Source organism: Haliotis rufescens, unplaced genomic scaffold, assembly GCF_023055435.1.
Source record: "Haliotis rufescens isolate VD_foot unplaced genomic scaffold, xgHalRufe1.0.p SCAF_13, whole genome shotgun sequence".
In the NCBI taxonomy this organism is placed as follows: domain Eukaryota; kingdom Metazoa; phylum Mollusca; class Gastropoda; order Lepetellida; family Haliotidae; genus Haliotis; species Haliotis rufescens.
In genome coordinates this window covers 24,415,899-24,440,687 of record NW_025963813.1, presented here as the reverse complement: position 1 = coordinate 24,440,687, position 24,789 = coordinate 24,415,899, and the positions used below count along the sequence as shown (strand labels likewise).

The 24,789-nt window shown below is 38.0% G+C and overlaps 1 protein-coding gene across 1 annotated transcript; it reads left to right on the top strand.

Annotated features, from left to right (window-relative positions):
- The first annotated feature begins 690 nt into the window (after nt 1-690).
- LOC125378710 lies at nt 691-4,961 on the top strand. The gene is made up of 3 exons (XM_048394651.1): nt 691-732; nt 2,048-2,335; nt 2,541-4,961. The coding sequence occupies exons 1-3, from the start codon at nt 691-693 to the stop codon at nt 4,959-4,961; spliced, it is 2,751 nt and encodes a 916-aa protein (XP_048250608.1).
- The last annotated feature ends 19,828 nt before the right edge of the window (nt 4,962-24,789 follow it).

Below are 24,789 nucleotides of genomic sequence, written 5' to 3'. Positions count from 1 at the left end.
ACCACATGCCGAGATTGACAAGAAATCAGCAACACCAAGCCCTTGGACGATTGCACGGCAAGTAGCCAATGTATTTCAAGTCCACGTAAGGACCAAATACAGGCTCCAGCAACGGTACCAGACCACCAACACTACAGATGACCGACCACGTAGTGGAAGACCAAGGGTCACCACGCGACGTCAGGATCGTCCGATTGTGCGACAGCATCTTCAAGATCGCTTTAATTCTTGTGAATACCTCACCTCTATCACATCAGTGCCATAAATTCCTGTTTATGCTGAGTACCACACTAAAATTTTTTATAAATTTTCAACAGACGTCCACTACACTGCCAACATATCCATAGTTGTGAGGGAAACGCTATCCCTTGCCAGAGGCGCCACTGCGCATGCGCAAGGCGGGAATCTAGTCACTTCTTTCCTGTGTGTCCTGATGACAACAGGGAAAATTTGTTGTTGCACATCCGAACACGTGATTGCGTTCCACACTACAAGCATTAGATCGTCTCAAGCTTCATAGATTACAAGCAAAGAGCAGTTCTACAAGCAGAACGGGGGTATAGAAGATCGGAGTCTCTAGTAAGTAATTAGTTAAGAAAAGTGTTGTGGGATGAGATCTTCATCTCATAAGCAGACACCTGTCTGTTCGGGCTGTGGACAACACCAAGCTCCGGGGGATCCTCACCCTAGATGTCTCGCATGCAAGAAAAGCAGCTGTACACAGAAGTCAAGGTGCAGTTATTGCGAGCATCTGTCAAAAGAAAAATTTGACAAGCTCTCAAAGGCATGGATCAAAAATCCCGATTATAAGAAAGTCACTAGAGCATCTACATCAAGAAAACAAGTGATTAAGCCCGAGGCGGCAAAAATTAATCACGTGGGTGACAAGCGAGTGTCGCGCGAGGGCGCCATCTCACCTTATGAGGAGAAGAGATCACGTCGCTCATCCCACTCTCCCTATAATGTTGAGGAGCAGATGCATGTTACCGGTCAATCAGAAAGTACCTCTAACTTGCATCCGGCAACGTCTGGTACGGTCGATCGTCGAGTTTGGACAGAAACTAACGACTTTCACCCTCTGCCGCCTTCCCCCTTTAACGTAAATGAGTTCACGGAAAGAATAACAAATTCTATGTCTGTTATGATTGACACACGCATGCAATCTATGTCTCGAGAAATCTCAGATCTAAAAGAATCAGTTAATCAAACTCGGCTTGGCTAATCAGGGATCGATCACGAGAATAAACAGAGATCTAAGGCTGAATATGGCAGTACACCCTCATACAGCAGACATGTAAAGAAAGGTTACGATGAATCAGATTATGAGGACAGTAGGAGAATTATACTAAGAGACCGAGAATCTCATAGATCTTCTCCCTACGACGCATACCATAGGGATCATCGTGAATCACGATCTTCACACCGAAGTATGCATAGAAATACGCACCAATCACCGTCAAGCCACTATGATAGACGCACTGACAAAGCTCGTGCATATCAGGATAGTAATCCTAAGCGTGCACCCTCTCATACTGCCACACAGTCCTGTTATACGGGCGAAGAAAGCGAGGGAAATATGACATCACCATACAGTTATAGACCACGTGATTCTCGCACAGCTTGTAGTAAATCAGACGACCGGGATTACGATACCCTCAGCCATACGACCCACTCCCAGCACAGCCAGAGTAGGGGGTGCCGATCTACACAGGAGTATTCAGGCTATGGGGACACTGCTATAGAGGAGGATTATAGATCAAACAATTACTCCCTTAGAGACATCTTAGCAGAACTTTATGAACTAATGCCCACATTAAAACCAGATCAGGACAGTACACCCGTTAAACCCTTGATTGAACGTGCAGGATATGAGGGACCCGATAAAGGGACCGAACCATATCATACGCTTCCCCCTCCGTCATATTTGGATGACGTCATCAAGAAAACTGAAAATCAATTGAATTGTTCAGCGGGACCTAGTGCGAAACTGAGGCCTGTATTTATCAAATCTGCTTACAAAACACATGATGATCCGTTCTCACTACAGCCTAGCATTGATGAAGATTACTTCGATCTGGTTAAGAAACCTAACCCCAATATGCGCATTGATATGTCCAAGATCAAGAGCTTAGATAGGGTCAATAGACAAATGATGAATACCAGTTCTTACATCAACTGGTTAGCAGCTGGTATTCGCCATGTCATACCACCGTGCAACCAGAGCGAAGATCTTACCTTAGACACTTCCATGGAGATGACTAGTCAGAAGACGGGATTTATCCACAGCTCGTTAGACCACATACTGAAGATGCAGGAAGACCTCCTATCAACTCAAGTATGGATGTCATCGCAGTTTTTGCTCATGCAAAGAAGACACTTACTTCAGCAAGTTCATCATGTGATGCCAGACCCCTTAAAGAGATCCATGATGTCACAGCCCATTACGTCATCGCAGATTTTCAACGGTAGACTGAAGTCGGTGAAGGAAGCTATTATCTCTTCAACTAACCAGAGATTTCAGGAATCCACCATCTCATTAGCATCCAAGTTACAGAGACAACCGGCGGCTACTCGACCCCAGCGACGGAGTACTGGACCCCGACGTGAACAGCCCAACCGGGATTCTTTTCGAGCCTCTACACAGAGAAACAGATCGTATCAACCTAGGTACAAGAGCTCCAAAGTTGATTTTCCCACTTCACAGAAAGGACTTGGCAGAGGAAGAGGCAGTTCCCGTAGGGGCCCCCTCCGGAGATGACTTCACCATAAATCTACAGACCCATCCAGATCCTACCGACTTCGCCTGCCCTACGGACAACGATTTAGCATTACGGAAGACCAAGGACAAGTCTATTCCAAATCCAGTCGAACTAGCCAACCTTACAAACATCGACTCAAGACTTCCCAAGTTCAAATCTCATCCTATTCCAGGGCCTGTCGGGGGCCGTCTTACGCAGTACGCAGACAACTGGGAGACCATCACAGACGACTCATGGTTAATCGAAGTAATAAGAAGAGGCTACAAACTTCACTTCTTAAAACGACCAAAACTAGTCATTCATCCTACCGGACCCCGATTCCAGCTATCAGGACCCAAGCTCATCGCAGCAGAAGTGGCCATACAAGAATTACTCACAAAAGGAGCTATCAGCACCCTAGAGGAGTCAGACACCACCCTCGGATTCTACTCCCCAGTTTTTCTGGTACCGAAGAAGAATTCTTCAGAGATGAGATTAATAATAGACCTAAAAACTCTGAACAAAAATTACCTGGAAAAACCACCCACATTTCAGATGGAATCTATAAAGAAGTTAAAGAATTCCCTAAGACAAGCAGATTGGATGATAAGCATAGATCTCCAAGACGCATATCTTCACGTCCCCATCCATCCAAGCCATCGTCGATACCTACGATTCGCTGTCAACGGTCAGAGATACCAGTTCAGAGTACTACCATTCGGCATTTCCATCGCCCCATGGTTATTCACCAGGATCACCAATCCCGTCATTGGGTTCGCCCATATGAAGCTCATAAGGCTGCACGGATATATAGACGATTTCCTATCGGTCGATCAGGACAAATCACAACTCAGTCTAAACACAGTGTGTCTCATCCAACTTCTCACACATTTAGGTTTCCTGGTTCACTCTCAAAAATCAGAGCTAGTACCCACACAAACCATCACCTACATCGGCGCAAGATTTATTCTCGACAAAGGCATAGTCGCACCCCCAGAGGACAGATATGCAAGGGTACAGCACATGATTACGAGCGCACTCGATCAGCCCGTCAAGTCGAGAAGGTGGTGGATGTCTTGCCTAGGCACGCTCACATCTATCCAAGACCTAACCTACAGAGGCAGGCTACAATTGCGGTCCTTGCAGATTTGGATGAACACCACCAAGAACCTAGAGCTGGAAGCACTAATCCAACCCCCAGAAGTTCGAATCTCAGAACTCCTTTGGTGGCTAGATCGTCAAAATGTCATGCCAGGTATTCCACTAAACTACCCCACCCCCCTACATCAACTCTACACAGATGCATCAGGAGAGGGTTGGGGTGCCCATATGGACGATGCCACCATTCAAGGGAAATGGTCCTCCCAAGAGAAAGAGTTGCACATCAACTGTCTAGAAATGAGAGCAATATATCTAGCATTAACAGCTTGGCTAGATCGTCTACACCACTCGTCAGTGAAGATAGCTACAGACCACTCAACCGTGGTCGCTTACATACAGCACCAAGGAGGCACAAGATCTCAGCCTTTACTGAAGGAGGTTACACGTTTATATGCCTTGGTAGACTCAGTGAGTTGCAAGATCGAAGTAAGACACATTCCGGGCAAGCTAAATATACTAGCAGATTACCTATCCCGGAAGAACAAGATAGTACCCACAGAATGGTCACTACATCCCGAGGTGTTCAAGTGGATAACCCAGGTATGGGACAGTCCAAACATAGATCTATTCGCCACATGTCTCAACAACAAACTACCAGTCTATGTCAGCCCGGTACCAGACCCACTAGCACTCCAAGTCGATGCGCTCTCCATGGAATGGAAGGGAATGTTTGCTTACGCATTTCCCCCATGGGCTCTCCTAGACAGAGTACTGAGGAAAATAGAGGAAACGGACTGTGTCATAATCCTCATAGCCCCGGCATGGCCAAAAAGGGCTTGGTTTCCGAGACTCCTACAACTCCTGATAGAAGTACCTCTGAAACTCCCAGTACGTCCCGACCTATTGAGACAACCAAAGACGGACATATTTTACGGCCGCCTCGACAACCTCCATCTTCACGCTTGGAAGTTATCTCGCATAAGATGCAAGCAGCCGGTTACTCTGAATCAGCTGCACGAAGAGTGGCTAGCTCATGGAGACCAACCTCATCTGCATTATACAATAACAGATGGGACAAGTTCGTCGAATGGAGAAGAGGAAAACAGTTACATGGAGATATAACGATACCTATAGTAGCCGATTTCTTGCTCCATCTCAGAAATGACAAGAAATTACGACACGGCACTATCGAAGGATATAGATCAGCCCTGTCATCAGTATTACAACACGATGACCTATCTATAGGTACCCATCCAGTACTAAATCGACTTATGAAGTCTTTTGCCCTGGAAGATATAAAAGTACCACGTACTTTTCCTAAATGGGATCTATCTATAGTATTGTCGGCATTGATGAAAGCACCGTATGAACCCATGAGTAGTGCGACATTACTATCAGTCTCCAAGAAAACTGCTTTTCTCTTAGCCATGGCTACGGCGGCTCGCGTGTCAGAACTACACGCTGTTGACATCTCCACTGTAACCCATACCAAAGAATGGAAATCAGTGTCGTTCAGATCGCTCCCTGAATTTATTGCCAAAAACCAGTCGTCAACCTTCGGCCCACTCGGACATCGGCAATACACAATTCCAGCCTTAAGTAAAAGTGTGGACTTCCCGGATAGATTGCTTTGCCCCATAAGAGCCTTGAGATATTTTATCACAGCGACTCAACCCCACAGAAAGCAGAGAAAACGCCTATTTATCTCTTGCAAGCCCTCGTCAGAAAAGGACATCGCAAAGGGCACTGTAGCGGGATGGCTAAAAACAGCTATCACAGATAGCTATAAAACGGCACAAATCTCCACTCCGATTTGGGGTAGCTGCAGACCCCACGAAATCAGAGCACTGGCAACAAGCCTAGCCACATGGAATACTGCATCCATCGAACAAATCGTGGCCAGCTGCCAGTGGAAGTCCCACAACACTTTTTCAAACTTTTACTTACGAGACATACAGACCGATCTAAATGGACTATACACTCTGGGGCCTTTGGTGGCCGCCCAGGTGATAGTTACCAAATAAAGTAACCTGTTCCCTCCCTCTTCCAGGAAAGGGAAAAAAGAGGGGGGGTGGGGTGAAGATTTCAGAAGTACCTCAGGAACTCAGGGTAAGTTGTACTTTGTTACTGGACTGCGCTATTGAGTTAGTAAAACAGGGCAAATGTCAACACTGAAATCAGAGATCGAAGGATTAAGTGATATACGGTAATCTACATGATAGAAAGGTTAATGTATTACCACCGGAAGTGACGTCATAGGAGTCATCACACCGGAGAAACGTTAAGATACGTTAAATATCACTATCCAAAAAGGGCATAACGGTAAACCACGTCATAAGTGATACGGGAGAATAGTGACACCGGAAGTGACGTCACAGATGACGTCATCACCGGAAGTGACGTCACAGATGACGTCATCACAGGAAGCGACGTCACAAAAAGTCTAAGTATCACAAGGGAATATACATATACCCTTCACATGACGCCTTGAAAATTATATACGTCTAAGTCTTGTAAGTAGACTATTAGACACATCCGTTTAAGACCTTTTTTGGCATATAATCCTTGGTTTTACCACTTCACTAGCCAAATATCTATGGGATGCTAGATACCAGAACCCGCCGGTCCCTCTGGTGTATACTGGCACTGATGTGATAGAGGTGAGGTATTCACAAGAATTATCAAACAATAGTTATCATTGTGAATAATTCTAAGAATACCACCTCTATCACATCAGGAATAAATCCCTCCCACCTCCCCAAATATCTGCATCTAGTTGATGAGAGTATGGGTTGAAAGAAGTGACTAGATTCCCGCCTTGCGCATGCGCAGTGGCGACTCTGGCAAGGGATAGGGTTTCCCTCACAACTATGGATATGTTGGCAGTGTAGTGGACGTCTGTTGAAAATTTATAAAAATTTATAGTGTGGTACTCAGCATAAACAGGAATTTATGGCACTGATGTGATAGAGGTGGTATTCTTAGAATTATTCACAATGATAACTATTGTTTGATGTTTCTGCCCCAGAAACTGCTCGACAGACCATGGGGACACACCAGAGACACATTAGTTCGGACACCGTGCGTCGACAATTGACGAGCAGACAACCTCCACTGTCACAGGCCACACCGAGGACCCATTGTGACATCACGTCATCGCCGGGACCGTTTTCAGTGGGCAACACAGCACCAACATTGGCGCCACCAGTAGTGGTGAAGAATCCTCTCCTTAGACGAGAGCCGTTACTGTATCTCAACAGCAGATGGCAGAGAGGGAGAGAGTCTGGCGACGCCGTGGGGAACGTTATTCGGATGCTTGTGTTGTTGAGAGAGACTCGTGGGGTGGTCCGAGCATCATGGTGTGGGGTGGAATTGGTCTTGCACAGAGGGTCGGCCCTGTGGTCTTCCAGAACATCGGTCCAGAGATAGGTAATGGTGTCACAGCAGCTCGGTACGTTGATCAAGTCTTGAGACCACACGACACACCTCATTTGGCACGTCGCCGCAACCACGAGTTTCAGCATGATAATGCCCGTGCCCACACTGCGAGAGCAACAAGAGACTTCCTCCAGCAGAATGGCATCAAAACCATCAGTGGCCTGCCCTCATTCCCGATTTAAATCCCATTGAGCACCTGTGGGACGAGATTCAAAGACGGCTGAATGACATCCGACCAAGGCCGACAACTGCAGCTGAACTGCGTCAGGCGTTCCTCAGAGTGTAGGCTCAAGTGCCTATGGCCTTCGTCAACCGCCTCATCCATTCCATGTAGCGACGTTGCACGGAAGTCATCAATGCACATGGAGGACACATGGGATACTGACTTGTGATGCCATTTTCTCAGAGACTAGTGTTGTGTTTCACTTTAAGAACATTTGACACTTTATTTTCAACCTTGATGATTAGTTTTGCCTAGTTTCATCTTTTTTATATGTCTCAAAGTATGTTAACAGTGTTTGGACAAATAAGGTTTCTCATATATCTATCCATGGTGACGTTTCTTTTGCGGTTCAGTATAGTCTACCCTAATTAGTATAATCTTAAAACAAACAAACAGAGGTTGTGATTATGTCGTCCAATATGATTGCAGAGGGACGCTTGGATACTCATGATAACATTATCATACGTCTGCGGGAGGTATATAATTTTGAGCCATACATGCAAGATGGCCGAAACGCTTATGTGACGTATTGCCATCCGTCTTAGTACGACGTGCGTCATCCGTCATGCGAAATCTATTCACAATCCAATATGTTTTATTCATAAAATATGTCGAAAGATAACATTTGGTACGAAGTTCCACGCCGAGCATATGTCAGCTCCCCCAGAAGATCGAATGGTCGGTCCCTAACTGACATAAAATACTCTACAGGTCGTATGCCTAATGTTCTTTTTTCGCTGTTTTCAATCAACAATTTAATGGTCTTACTACAGGATATGCTAAACAGCTGTAGAAAAGGTATTGACTTCATATCCAAAACATATATAACTTTTCATGGCTATTTTTGACTCAACACGGAACTTGTGAAACCGACCCGTGAAGATCCGGGGTAGAATAGGTCTTCAGCAACCCATGCTTGCCCTAAAAGGCAACTCTGCCTGTCGTAAGTGGCGACTAACGGGATCGGGTGGTCAAGATCGCTGACTTGGTTGATGCATGTCGTAGATAGATGCTCATGATGTCAATCACGGGATTGTCTGGTTCGGACACAATTATTTACAGACCGGCGTCATATAGTAGGAATATTACTGACAAACATGTGAAACCGACGGGGTGTTTTTTAAAAAAGAAATACATCATTGCATTGGCATTCCGGGCGTTCGTAACATCATATGGTTCTGGTGTATGTTCAACTGTCATATGCGCAATACTGCTTCAAAATATCTATTATTTTATGCCTAAAACAAAATGGACCATTCTAACAACCCACCTTCATCTACGACATGGTCTGGTCTGCTTGGTCTGAGTCCTTCTTTCCCTCACTGTGGTATTAGGATAGTAACGGAAATGAGGTTACCTTGTAGATTATCCAAAGATCATCTTTGTACAACAATAAGTTTGATAGAAATCTGTTAAAAGGGTCAGGGGTCATAAACCCGTTTATGAAACCTGCACATTGCAGCCAGGTGGTCGTTGCAGACGGGGAATCCAAACATGATTAGGCATTTGCACATCTAGACAAAGTAACGATCACTTAAATCTGCGAAGTGTCATGAATGTTCGATAAGTATTATTTCATAGTGATAACCCTAAATGTAAAAAAATATATCTGTCACTTCAACTCTTAATGTTAACAATTTTTACATTAAGAGTATATTTTACATTAAGAGTTAACCCGAACCCTTAATGTAATTTATTTTTACAATAAGAGTCATTTTTACATTAAGGGTTGTAACAGTGCACTTCTTTATTTTGTTGATTTGTAATCAGAATTGGTGTCAGGTTATGTGCCACGATACTCATATGGCAGGTCATGTGGGTGTTAAACAAACCTTGTGATAAGATCTTAGCCTACAGCTAACACTTTGAGGACTGTTGGCTTACTATAATCCCATTGGCTCAGCGCTTAAGGGAAATCTGCGACCCTGACATCACGTCCTTACAGGACATGAAAACCCCTACCCTTGTGGTTTTTCCAACATTTGAATTGTGACATTAGCAATGTATTTTCATGTCACATATGTATAGTTGCTATTCATTTCAGAAAGCATTTAGTATTGCAGCCTGTTAAAATCACAAATGATTTTCAATGAAAAAAAATCCACTTCCGGTAGTTTTCACAGTGTTTTTCAGTGCTGTTTCCTTCTAACATAAGGTGTTCAGGGTATCAACCTTGCGTTTAATTGGATATCGGGATATGGCTGAAAGTAGCCATATGCTTGGTTTACAAATCTGGTCCATTTTCGAGTGAGAACTTCGCAATTTGCCACATATGTCAACATTTTAGCATATTATCAAGATTAGATATGACCTGATGAGTTATTTTTGACACTGGGTCATGCTGAGACATTTTGTTTCAATAAAACTAACGATTATAGTAATGGGGAATGATATGTGAATGGAGTGATATTTGGAGGTATGAATGGAGGTCCGGCAGGTGAGTCCCACCATCGTTACACCTTAGTAAGCATATACCTTTCACAAAAGTATTCTACAGACCATAACGATTGAAGACAGGATCGTTTATGTTATCTGAACATCCTGCTTGGTGTATTTTTTGTTGTTGTAAAAGTGAAGAAAAATATTGCCTAAATTTTCACAAGATGAGGTCACGCGACTGAGACCTTGAAACTAATTGGCTGTAACTAGGTGTGTTTCTTCCAAGAAAATTTAGAACTGTGATACACTTTTGATATAACATCGGGACACAGCAAACAGTAGCCCTGATGCGGTTTTACCAGTATTTAAGGAGTAAGTGAGTTTCTTAAATTAACAAAGTAGAAGTGCTACCAATATTTCAAAGGAGTAATGATTGCTTTCACATATTCAAGAGGATTGTGAATTTAGTAACATTTAGGACTGAGATAAAACTAGCAAATCCAGACTAGTACTTTTCCAGTTGTTTTGTTATTTCGTATTTACATCTACGTAATGCTTTGTGTCGATTATTAAATCCAGCAAAACAGGTTTTTTTCATTTCCATGAGTACTTTAGTATATCATTTGACATACGTTAATGACATAACGTATTACTTTCACAGAGACAACAGATAAAACTGTCATTTTGATTTTGTAAAGTTATTCATATGAAAAGAACTGTAATTCTACCATTATTATTTAAGAGGCACAGAACTGTATTATATCCAATGTATGCCCGGATGGCATCTCTATGTCCCTGGTGCCTGTCTGTCAGAACTACACAGACCTTAAAGACACTTAAAGGCACTGGGTGGCGGGTTGGGAGTAACACTAAACATCTGCTTGACAATGATCGTGTTGAGTACTGGCCACGTTTCCTCTTTACTCTGACTCTGGACAAGACTTCTGTCAAATTGAACCAGTTTGCAATATGTGGTCAGAACCGTCAAACGACTGCGCAGGGCTCTCTATTGATAGAATGTAGTGGGAGTGAGTGAGTTAAAATTTAACGTCACATCGACAATATCTCAGCCATTATCACAGATTCGATGTAAAACTAGTTGAGAACATTATAAAAGAATAAATTAATAATCAACAACACAACATAAAAACGGGCTCCAGATCGCCAGCAACTGAAGGTAGATCACCATACTGGGGACCATGGAATGTATTAGGAAACACCCATCTATCAACCTGACGTCTGTAGAGGACCAATTTGACTAGCCGGACCAATTTTTTCTAATCAATATTAAAAAATCTCGCAACGTTTTCATAAATATTATTTTATTATATATAATGATAAACAGCGACTAAAATACGCTATCTGAGAGTCGCTGATTTAAACAAGCCGACAGCATGCAGAAAGTGAAGTGACCAATCCATAATGGCGGATATCGTAGCCCGAACATTAAAATGTTGCATTGGTAAACGGAAACGAAATTGACATTGAATAAATCATGCAAGTGCCTTTTCTGTACAGGCAGTTACAAATCCTGTGTTTGCTTTCAGATTCGAAGTTTGAAAGTAAACATATGAGGTCATTCTTCCAGGAACATTCATGTCAAGTTTGTGTGTCTTTTTATAAAATTTGTTTCCAAACAAAGTAGATTGTATTTAATGAAGATATGTCAAACTTTCTTCTTTTTCTCTTATGCTATTTGTTGCTTCTAATATGATATTTATTGCCATTTTTTAAACATATATTTTGTAAGAAAAATAATAATAATGTCATGAGATATTTTAGCACAAGTGTAAAGTGGGAATGGGACTACTGCATCGAAAGCGAATTATTCCTATATGAGTAAACACTATTTGTATTGTAACAATCATTATATTTTCGCGATTTTCGAAAATCCACGTAGGTGAAAGAGTTGTTATATGTGTAACTTCTGCCGTAAGTCTAAAAAGTAAAATGTTTCTGGGGCATCAACGCGTAAGTCCTTAATTCTTATCGACGTCTTAAACAAAATAACTTAATTGTCTTTTTATACTGTCGCCCAAATCCAGTTAAATGATGAAAATATATTTGAAAAAATCATAAGAAAAACACCGCAAGTCTGTCCAGTTGAGGGCAGTGGATATATATCTTCTGTGTTGTTTCAACATATTTATATTTAAATTGGGCACAACTTATTTCAACTTGGGTATATAACTTTCATTAACAATATTTACACGAAATATAAATACACTGTTAGGAAATGTTCAGAAATTAAGGAGTGTAAACACAAGGACGGGGAAGTACAAATGGAGATTATTGATAGATATTTTTGGAAATTCAATCTCTTTTGAAAATATATTTGTATAGGTGTTACCTACACAGACATTTATTATTAGTTCAAATCTATGTACAATTTGTGTTACTGACGCAAACAATGACCTCGTCGTCCAGTGGACATTCCTTTTGAAGTTATCTCATGACAGACCTCGCAGACAATTTTTGTTTTGATTTTATTATATATTGTATGTTCTTATTTCACGTGGTTTGTTTGTTTATTACTCTTCAGTTTAGTGAGAGGGCGGGAAAACATCTCTTGGCTTACCCGTACCCATGTTTCAATAACCCTTACTCAGTGGTCCTTGCCTTGAAAAAGCTTACCCGTACCCAATAGAAATTGATATTATTAATACTAATATTCAACACAAAGACATAGTTTTATCTAACATCGACATGACCTTCAAGAGTTTCTTGACCCAATATGCTTAAACAAAAGCGGGAAGTTCACTTAATTGATTGAGCCAATTTGTAAAACACTCATTGTTGACATTTACTATCAAAATAATGAGATTTTTTATAAAACGCTAAACTTTTGATAATCTGAAAACTGCCATGTTTAGTTAACTGAATGAAAAGCATGTTAATAACTGAATAAGCCAATCGCTACCGATAGGTAGTTTGTAATAACAATGGCTAGCTTCAAGGCAGTCGGAATTACTGAAAACAACATCCGATATATTTCACAAACTGGTCTCCTGGACGAAAGTTAGCATAAGTATGATGTTGTCTACGTCAGGTCGATGTCATTCACCGAGACTGAAGTATAAATTTGTATGAATTGAATGAAATTGAATGAATATGTGCATCAAACACTTTTTTGTATGTTTTCCTTTGTCTCTTCTGGTTAAAACAATCCTGTTTCTCCGCCACTTTGTTTTCTAATAACAAACACGTCTATAGGGTACGGGTCAGCCAAATGTATAGGTACGGATCAGCCAATTTTAGGTACGGCTTAACCGAATTTGGGGACGGGTCAGCCAATTTTAGGTACGGGTCGGCCAATTTGAGTACGGATCAGCCAAATGTAGGTATGGGTAAGCCAAAATCTCAGGTATGGGTTACGGGTTGTTGAAAGTACGGGTTGACTAGTCCCCTTCTCCAATATGTACATCGCTTCACATTTTTTAAGATGAAGGAAATAAAATATGTGTTTTTTAATATTACACGCATTGCTAATTTTTTATGAAGTCCCCGTCTAAACAGTAATAGACAAGGGGTCACGTAAATATATATGTGGTGACTTTATCATTGTAACTTTCATGTAATATGCAAAGTTAGCGATGTTTTCTTCTTTCTGAACAGTGCTCCATCCTGTTTCAAGTATGTGTTTGGGTAATCCTGTAACTATGCGTGCAACTTCAAACGGACTGTATATATTTACTGCGAGTGTGCGTTAAGTTTTCTCATAGAACATAGGTATATCGTGTTTGAAGTAGATTTTATCACTTTCTTGATAAGAGAATACCATTTACCGCCAGAAGTAATGACACAAGTTTTGTTTTTCGGTCTTAGATTTTGACATAAATAATATGGCTCACATAGAAATTACAGTTTCATCGTAGATATACAACATATAAGGAATCTAACAATAACACGGGGATTCAGCCAATTTGGTCCAAATTTAGTGTTGGAAATCATCAGTTTATGGGACTTTAGCCAATTTGGTCCAGTTTCAAAACTGTGGAAAAATCTTCAAAATTCAGTAAAAATTTAAAAATACCTTCTGGGATGTTGCCGTTTAGTCTGGTTATGTGTATTTAGGCAAGGTATACATATAAAAGAAGAGAAAAATATATTCTTGGAAATCATCAGTTTATGGGACTTTAGCCAATTTGGTCCAATTTCAGTACTGTGAAACAATCTGTAAACTTCAGTCAAAATTTGAAAATTCATTCTGGGATGTTGCCGTTTAGTCTGGTTATGTGTATTTAGGCAAGGTATACATATAAAAGAAGAGAAAATTATATTCTTGGAAATCATCAGTTTATGGGACTTTAGCCAATTTGGTCCAATTTCAGTACTGTGAAAAAATCTTCAAAATTTAGTCCAAATTTAAAAATGCAATCCGGGATGTTGCCATTAAGTCTGGTTATGTGTATTTAGGCAAGGTATACATATAAAAGAAGAGAAAATTATATTCTTGGAAATCATCAGTTTATGGGACTTTAGCCAATTTGGTCCAATTTAAGTACTGTGAAAAAACCTGTAAAATTCAGTCAAAATATAAAAATTCATTCTGGGATGTTGCCGTTTGGTCTGGTTATGTGTATTTAGGCAAGGTATACATATAAAAGAAGAGAAAAATATATTCTTGGAAATCATCAGTTTATGGGACTTTAGCCAATTTGGTCCAATTTCAGTACTGTGAAAAAACCTGTAAAATTCATTCAAACTTTGAAAATTAATTCTGGGATGTTGCCATTTAGTCTGGTTATGTGTATTTAGGCAAGGTATACATATAAAAGAAGAGAAAATTATATTCTTGGAAATCATCAGTTTATGGGACTTTAGCCAATTTGGTCCAATTTCAGTACTGTGAAAAAACCTGTAAAATTCAGTCAAAATATAAAAATTCATTCTGGGATGTTGCCGTTTGGTCTGGTTATGTGTATTTAGGCAAGGTATACATATAAAAGAAGAGAAAAATATATTCTTGGAAATCATCAGTTTATGGGACTTTAGCCAATTTGGTCCAATTTCAGTACTGTGAAAAAACCTGTAAAATTCAGTCAAACTTTGAAAATTCATTCTGGGATGTTGCCATTTAGTCTGGTTATGTGTATTTAGGCAAGGTATACATATAAAAGAAGAGAAAATTATATTCTTGGAAATCATCAGTTTATGGGACTTTAGCCAATTTGGTCCAATTTCAGTACTGTGAAAAAACCTGTAAAATTCAGTCAAAATTTAAAAATTCATTCTGGGATGTTGCAGTTTAGTCTGGTTATGTGTATTTAGGCAAGGTATACATATAAAAGAAGAGAAAAATATATTCTTGGAAATCATCAGTTTATGGGACTTTAGCCAATTTGGTCCAATTTCAGTACTGTGAAAAAACCTGTAAAATTCATTCAAACTTTGAAAATTAATTCTGGGATGTTGCCATTTAGTCTGGTTATGTGTATTTAGGCAAGGTATACATATAAAAGAAGAGAAAATTATATTCTTGGAAATCATCAGTTTATGGGACTTTAGCCAATTTGGTCCAATTTCAGTACTGTGAAAAAACCTGTAAAATTCAGTCAAAATATAAAAATTCATTCTGGGATGTTGCCGTTTGGTCTGGTTATGTGTATTTAGGCAAGGTATACATATAAAAGAAGAGAAAAATATATTCTTGGAAATCATCAGTTTATGGGACTTTAGCCAATTTGGTCCAATTTCAGTACTGTGAAAAAACCTGTAAAATTCAGTCAAACTTTGAAAATTCATTCTGGGATGTTGCCATTTAGTCTGGTTATGTGTATTTAGGCAAGGTATACATATAAAAGAAGAGAAAATCATATTCTTGGAAATCATCAGTTTATGGGACTTTAGCCAATTTGGTCCAATTTCAGTACTGTGAAAAAACCTGTAAAATTCAGTCAAAATTTAAAAATTAATTCTGGGATGTTGCCGTTTAGTCTGGTTATGTGTATTTAGGCAAGGTATACATATAAAAGAAGAGAAAAATATATTCTTGGAAATCATCAGTTTATGGGACTTTAGCCAATTTGGTCCAATTTCAGTACTGTGAAAAAACCTGTAAAATTCAGTCAGACTCTGAAAATTCATTCTGGGATGTTGCCATTTAGTCTGGTTATGTGTATTTAGGCAAGGTATACATATAAAAGAAGAGAAAAATATATTCTTGGAAATCATCAGTTTATGGGACTTTAGCCAATTTGGTCCAATTTCAGTACTGTGAAAAAACCTGTAAAATTCAGTCAAAATTTAAAAATTAATTCTGGGATGTTGCCGTTTAGTCTGGTTATGTGTATTTAGGCAAGGTATACATATAAAAGAAGAGAAAAATATATTCTTGGAAATCATCAGTTTATGGGACTTTAGCCAATTTGGTCCAATTTCAGTACTGTGAAAAAACCTGTAAAATTCAGTCAAAATTTGAAAATTCATTTTGGGATGTTGCCATTTAGTCTGGTCATGTGTATTAAGGCAAGGTATACATATAAAAGAAGAGAAAATTATATTCTTGGAAATCATCAGTTTATGGGACTTTAGCCAATTTGGTCCAATTTCAGTACTGTGAAAAAAACTGTAAAATTCAGTCCAAATTTAAAAATTCATTCTGGGATGTTGCCATTAAGTCTGGTTATGTGTATTTAGGCGAGGTATACATATAAAAGAAGAGAAAATTATATTCTTGGAAATCATCAGTTTATGGGACTTTAGCCAATTTGGTCCAATTTCAGTACTGTGAAAAAACCTGTAAAATTTAGTCAAACTTTGAAAATTCATTCTGGGATGTTGCCATTAAGTCTGGTTATGTGTATTTAGGCAAGGTATACATATAAAAGAAGAGAAAAATATATTCTTGGAAATCATCAGTTTATGGGACTTTAGCCAATTTGGTCCAATTTCAGTACTGTGAAAAAACCTGTAAAATTCAGTCAAAATTTGAAAATGCAATCTGGGATGTTGCCATTAAGTCTGGTTATGTGTATTTAGGCAAGGTATACATATAAAAGAAGAGAAAATTATATTCTTGGAAATCATCAGTTTATGGGACTTTAGCCAATTTGGTCCAATTTCAGTACTGTGAAAAAATCTTCAAAATTTAGTCCAAATTTAAAAATTCATTCTGGGATGTTGCCATTAAGTCTGGTTATGTGTATTTAGGCAAGGTATACATATAAAAGAAGAGAAAAATATATTCTTGGAAATCATCTGTTTATGGGACTTTAGCCAATTTGGTCCAATTTCAGTACTGTGAAAAAACCTGTAAAATTCAGTCAAAATTTGAAAATTCATTCTGGGATGTTGCCATTAAGTCTGGTTATGTGTATTTAGGCAAGGTATACATGTAAAAGAAGAGAAAATTATATTCTTGGAAATCATCAGTTTATGGGACTTTAGCCAATTTGGTCCAATTTCAGTACTGTGAAAAAACCTGTAAAATTCAGTCAAACTTTGAAAATTCATTCTGGGATGTTGCCATTTAGTCTGGTTATGTGTATTTAGGCAAGGTATACATATAAAAGAAGAGAAAAATATATTCTTGGAAATCATCAGTTTATGGGACTTTAGCCAATTTGGTCCAATTTCAGTACTGTGAAAAAACCTGTAAAATTCAGTCAAAATTTGAAAATTCATTCTGGGATGTTGCCATTAAGTCTGGTTATGTGTATTTAGGCAAGGTATACATGTAAAAGAAGAGAAAATTATATTCTTGGAAATCATCAGTTTATGGGACTTTAGCCAATTTGGTCCAAGTTAAGTACTGTGAAAAAATCTTCAAAATTTAGTCCAAATTTAAAAATTCATTCTGGGATGTTGCCATTTAGTCTGGTTATGTGTATTTAGGCAAGGTATACATATAAAAGAAGAGAAAAATATATTCTTGGAAATCATCAGTTTATGGGACTTTAGCCAATTTGGTCCAATTTCAGTACTGTGAAAAAACCTGTAAAATTCAGTCAAAATTTAAAAATTAATTCTGGGATGTTGCCGTTTAGTCTGGTTATGTGTATTTAGGCAAGGTATACATATAAAAGAAGAGAAAAATATATTCTTGGAAATCATCAGTTTATGGGATTTTAGCCAATTTGGTCCAATTTCAGTACTGTGAAAAAATCTTCAAAATTCAGTCAAAATTTAAAAATGCAATCTGGGATGTTGCCATTAAGTCTGGTTATGTGTATTTAGGCAAGGTATACATATAAAATAAGAGAAAAATATATTCTTGGAAATCATCAGTTTATGGGACTTTAGCCAATTTGGTCCAATTTTAATAATGTGAAAAAATCTTCAAAATTCAGTCAAAATGTGAAATTTCATTTTATGATGGAGCAGTTGAATTTTTCAATGTATTTTAAGGAAAGAAACAAATAGAAAAAAGAATAAAAACAATATCCTTTGAAATCACCTCATTATTGGACTTTAGCCAATTTGGTCCAGTTTCAGTAATTTGGAAAAAAAAAAATATTATCTCAGTCAAAATTTGAAAACTTTATCTGTGATGTTGACTTAAGTTGATTATGTGTATTTCAGCATAGAACATACGAAAAAGTAAAATCCTTTGAAATCATCAATTTTAATATTTAAGCCAATGTGTTCCATATTTCAATTGGGGGTGGAGGGGAATGGGTTGGTTAGCTCAGTGGTTGGTGAGCCTGCCTTCAGCCACTTGTTTCATCAGGGCGCTCACTGAAGATCCAGAGTTTGATTCCCATCAGCAGCAGTGGTGAAATTAGGATGCAATGCTACATTGCGAATGCATGCTGCATAACACCCTCTGTCAGCCAGATACCAGCATTGTCCTCCAGGTCTTACTACATCACTTAAATACCATGGTGGTGTTGGTTCTCCTACATTAAATCTGGACGTCGTGAGATCAGTGAAATATTCTGGAAAGCCACATTCAAACCCAACTCACTCATTCCCTCACTTTATTTTCAATAATTTGGAAAAATCTTATGAAATAATATCCTTTGAAATAATCAAATAAGGTAATTTTGAGAAGTCAAAGAAGGGGGTTAAAATTTGAAACTTCATGCACATGTGCTCTTTAACCCATCAGGCAATAAACCTATTTGTATTCATGCCACACTGCTTTGCATATATGTATGTGGACATCCAACCTGGTGTGTGAGACTAACAATAGATTATCTTTCTATGTCATTTCAGAAACAAAGACAAATTTCAATTATTACTTTTATTACTTCACAAGAAATATCAACAGAAGAGTCCTTCACATACCAGTAAGCACTCATTACAATCCTTACTCAATCCTCACTTTCATTCATACACTAACTCTGTAACACAAAATCTGACTTAAAATATACATTGAAGAAGAGTTCTATTTCGCCTAATGAAACCATCAATACATTTCATGTACATAATACATGCTCAAACAAAAGTAGATGAGGTACAAATTCGTCCACGTGATTGTGTTTATAATTCACATTTAATTGTGGCAAAACATCTGTTACAAAAAGGGTAGTTGGAGACACATGCAGAAAACTAAATGTGGAAATGTTTTTGGCCTTTGTTAAATACAGAGGACAAATACATGAACAAACATTCACAACCATTCATTCACTCACACATGAACACTATTGTTGCATCATAAAGAATTCATTGATCTTTAAATATTTTGTATTACTATTGTATGCAATGTATTCTCAAACAATTCTACCTTATTTTTATTTGAATAATATAATTAAAATAACAGAAAAATATTATCTGTTTTGACCCAGTAGAAGAAAATGATACCAAGTGAATAAATTCATGACAACTCTGTAAAATAGATCACAAGCAAACAATCTAATCATTAACTAACTTCAAAGGACATACATGTAACAAAGTCAACTTAACACAGAATAAACCCATATAGTATAAATATGTTCAGGCCAATGTGATGTCCAATATCAGTTAATGGCAATGTATATTGAAGCCCCTGTAGTCAAGAAAATACCTCTACGTGACAATCATGTTTTGGTAAATTGATTCATTAAAACCAGATACAATGTTTTCAAGTTCTATAGACTTAGATATGGACACCAACCTGCAAAAACATGTTACAATCTGAGCGCAAGAACTATATATGCAAGATTTGATGTTGAACTTCCAGTGTTTTACTAACATTTACTAACTTTTTTAAGAACAGGTTTACTCAATTGTAAGTATTAATCAATGATGACATCAGCCAAAATTATTGATAATAACCTGAAAATGGTTACTGCTATGCTTTTCAAATGAACAAACTGATGATCATATGATGATCAAATCACACCTTTTAGGAAATTTACATCTAAATATATTTTAGCAAAGTTTATTTTGACATTCAATGTAAACTGCTAATGTTATTAAACAAACACTGATAACAAGAGTCATGAGAATATGACACATCCCCCTGCAGCCTCACAATATATCACCAATCTCATAAATAAGAATAAAAAATAAAAAGTTATAAAAAATTGTCTATATTCAAACATATCCAAAGTCACATCAACAATATCTGACTGATCATTTTCCAATTTGTTTTGAAGATATCATTAATATTCTTTCTTCTTTTAAAGAAATTCAACTCAACTGAATGTAACTCAAACTTTATTCCAGAAAAAGTAACAACTTGAAACCTTAAAACATTGTTCAGTAGCAAAAGACAATTGTCCACTATCTGATTAATCATTCTGCATGTTTCATGAAAACATGTCTCATAATTCTTAAATTTTGATCTTGAACAACACCCCACTCCATCTAAATCCAAGTTCAAATTGTTTCAATGTCAACAGACAGACTTTCAATAAATCCAGAAATAGCTAAAAGCACAAGTTTACTGCTATAATGATACACATGCCTTTTCTTTATGATCAGGTTAGTTACAAGGAGAACCGTTAAGATCTGTTTCTATAGTATACCCCTATTCTTTTTTCGATTATTGATTCACCAAAACATGCTACATCAAATAGTTTGGAAATTCATAAACATGGATAAGTTTAACACACACAATGATCTGCACTAACAGGGTTTTACTATATTCAACTGAAATATACATCAACCCCACCCTCATATTAATGTTAAGTCCAACTTGTTGCCATGGAAACTAAAAAAAAAATCAAAATTTATAAAGTCCTAAATCTAAAACAACAACTATTCACTCAGCCTGTCCATGATAGCAAAGACAAGGTACTGCAGGGTAGGAAACAGGGGGATCTGATTTGAACTCATTAAGAAAGTCTAGCTGGCAGCTGAGTGTAGTTGGGAATTCTGGATAGTGTTAAGACAAATTAAACACAATTAATGTCAGAGATATGTATAATTAAGTTTAAGCATAAGATGTAGTCTGGCTGCAGAAACCATAACTCTGTGATGTTGCACCCTATAATTACTACCCCAATATGTGCAGCTGGTATACGGATTCCGCAGCTAGATGTTCTACAGTTTCCGCAGCTAGTTGTACTATGGTTTCCACAGCTAGATGTACTATGTTTTTTGCAGCTAGATGTACTATGTTTTTTGCAGCTAGATGTACTATGTTTTTTGCAGCTAGATGTACTACTGTTTCCGCAGCTAGATGTACTACAGTTTCCGCAGCTAGATGTACTATGTTTTTTGCAGCTAGATGTACTATGTTTTTTGCAGCTAGATGTACTATGTTTTTTGCAGCTAGATGTACTATGGTTTCCGCAGCTAGATGTACTATGGTTTCTGCAGATACATGTGTAATGGTAATACATGGTAATATCTCACCTTGTTTTCAAAGAAATCAGCTGTGACTCGAAGGGAACCTGAATAGTAAATAAAAGTAAATTTAGTATTAACATGATTAATCCGTATTGAAGTGACAATCAGTGGTGAAAGTGGGAGTGTGGACGCTCCCAAAGTAGAATTTCTTTTAATCATTCCCACACCAACACTGAGTTTGGAACCATGATAAAAACCATTGAAACAGAGAGAAAAATGGTTGAACTTTGATATAAGAGAATGCTTGGTTACTTGAAAATTGTCTTTGAAGCTGGCCAATTTTGGCCTTTTTAGGCTAATTTTGTACCACATTTTCTCCTCAAAAGACTAATCTAGTCACATAATTGGCATAATTTTATGTTTACAATGCAACCAGATGACATTTGCTTGGTTGTCCATCATGTTTCTGTAAATACCTGAAGAAATCACAAAGATTGGGCTTTACAGGCAAAAATTTGAACTGGGAGTGTGGACCAGGAGGCTCCCAATTTGGGGAGCCTAGGTGTCAAGTCTCAAGGGTCGGCTGAGAAAGCCCACGTGACAACTATTTTCATAACGTCTACGGTTCCTGAAAAATCCATTGAGTGATACATAACAATGATCAATCAATCAACGTATTATCAGTAAACCCTTTGAACAAAGTATGTTGTTTTTACATCGGCACTTCACGCCAAAGTATGAGTGTATTCCCTTTGTTTTAGTAAACCTAGACATGTAAACACTCACTTTTGACATATCCACTGTGCAAGATAAAAGTGATTAATCAATCAACGTATTTTCTGTTAATCCTTTGATGACTAGGAACGATCCGTTGATTTACAAAAAAAAGTAAATCAACTGATCATTCACCTCTTGCTGGTCTGATATATGCATATTACATAACACACATTTCACCTCACTTCAAACCTGGATTTAGATTGAATAATTACCACAGACACAATAAATGCCAAATGGGAACCTTTGTCAGGTAATCTAAGTGATGCTACCACTAATTGTACCTGTAATAAATTCATTAACTGAGCATCAAGGGAATGACGACAAATACACAAGTGTAGGGTTATACGAGAAAACGTGGATGACAACAAGGGAGTAGCAATCGTATTATCGACGCAATCTGAAATCTGAGAATGCTTTCACTGCATGGATACCTTTTTTTATTATTAAACTGTAACCATCTGGGGTATTTCCAAATGACGACATCCGATGAGCTCCGCCGTTCTTTTTGTCTGTTTGTTTAGGCTGAAGAAATTAATTAACATGCGCCCTTTGTCGAAATCTTTATAGATCACAGTTAACCAATCAGTGTTTATGCAAAAATGCGTAAAACAAATATTGCCTCCAGTCTCCAAGTTTATTTGCTGTCCTTGCAGACGGTAGACCAGTCTCTGGTCACGCTCAGTTGCGTTGCGTATCATCCGGGTACTCACGGGGGAAAAAACAATAACAAAGGCAACAACCAGTCCGGGGAATTGCGTTAGATCAGTGCCCCTTTAAATGTAGTTCACTGTAACAATATTCATTGTTAAAAAATATACAATATTCAGCCATAAGGCCTATGAGACACCTAAGACAATAATATTTAGATGCACTTCATAAGCATACTCATTGGGAAAATAAAATAAAAGCACATAAAACATAGGTGTCATTTTCCCGTGGTTTCAACACTAAAGTGTTCTCCTTTTGGTTTTAATAAAAGAATGTTAGTTTATGAATACACAATGCCATTTAGAAAGTGGTCAAATGTAACTAATGTTATATTTGGGATAACACTTTCTGAGTAAAGTACAGATTCTAGTACTTTTAGTACTTTTAGTACTTTTGGGGGGTTGAGTCCCATGCAGGATTCGAACCCACACCTGCCAGGGTGAGGCACCTAATCGCCAGCACACAAAGTCAGCCACTCAGCCACCGAGGCTTCCACAGAAATGAAAGTCCGACAACTTACTAGAATCTGTACTTTACTAAGAAAGTGTTATCCCAAATATAACATTAGTTACAATGTTAGATTAGCTAGGTATATGATCTTGAATGTGATGTCCTGATGGAAAAACAAATGTTTAATTAAACACATCTTTTCTTTTCATTGAGAATATTATGCCTAATTGATAAAGCTTGAATATTTGATACTTATAAAGAAATTTACAGTGCTTGATCTCTGTGAACTGGCACAAATGAAATAACTTTCTGGTAATGAAATCATTTCAGAGAGGATCCATAGTGCAGCATCCTTACATATAACATGTAAGACATGAGTGAGTATTGTTTTTTACGCCGCTTTTTGCAATATTCCAGCAATATCACGGCGGGGGACACCAGAAATGGGCTTCACTCATTGTACCCATGTCGGGAATCGAACCCGGGTCTTCGGCGTGACGAGCGATCGCTTTAACCACTAGGCAACCCGACCGCCCCTGTAAGACATGAAGCAAAATCTTTCAGTAATGATAGAAACATTTAATTTTTAAAATATTAATCAGATAATGAAAGCAGAAATTCTCCCATGAAAAAAAACTCACTATAGAATTTTGGGTAGATCTCACTAACAGCATGAGGTGAATACATTCTAAATGTGTGTGTATGATGCACTAGTCACCCCTTGTCAGAGGCCATTAAACAATTTACAGGGGTAGAAACTATCAGTTTTAGTCCACTAGTCCTTGATAACAAGTAGCAAAAGCCTTATAAACGGCAAAGTACAATAGCATGATGACACCGAAACAATCACATGACATCACTTGAACAATTTCGTGATGTCACTGACAATGATAAGACGTTGCAACAAGATGCGATGTTGGGAAAATTTGTACTGTGATCAGCACATTTGAATGTGTAATTTTCATAAAAATAGCATTGCGAAACTTGAAATATCCTCTATTATTGTCAGAATCATAAGAAGAAGCTGTACACCAATTCTGAAGGCAATGACTGGTTAATGACAAAGTAAATTGAAAAAACTATTATTTCTTCTACAAGCATAGCTAAAAGCTGGTGTCATAGCAGCCATACTGAATTTTGTTTTAAGGCATACTATATTTTTAAAGTGGAAAGCCCACATCCTTTTAGAAAAGATATAATAAATACAGTCCCTGATAAACCAAGATGATTTCCAGAAAGAAAAAAAGCTTGACATGACCATTAACAAATTTTAAACTGGTAGACATCATTAATGACCAAGAATCTAGCCAAACT

What these genes read in the sequence shown, in the direction of transcription:
- LOC125378710 (XM_048394651.1), top strand. Translation starts at nt 691, where the DNA reads ATGTCTCGCATGCAAGAAAAGCAGCTGTACACAGAAGTCAAG. An exon ending in AGCTGTACACAGAAGTCAAG is followed by an intron (nt 733 to 2,047) that starts GTGCAGTTATTG and finishes TTCTCACTACAG; the next exon opens with CCTAGCATTGATGAAGATTA. An exon ending in AAGACCTCCTATCAACTCAA is followed by an intron (nt 2,336 to 2,540) that starts GTATGGATGTCA and finishes CCATCTCATTAG; the next exon opens with CATCCAAGTTACAGAGACAA.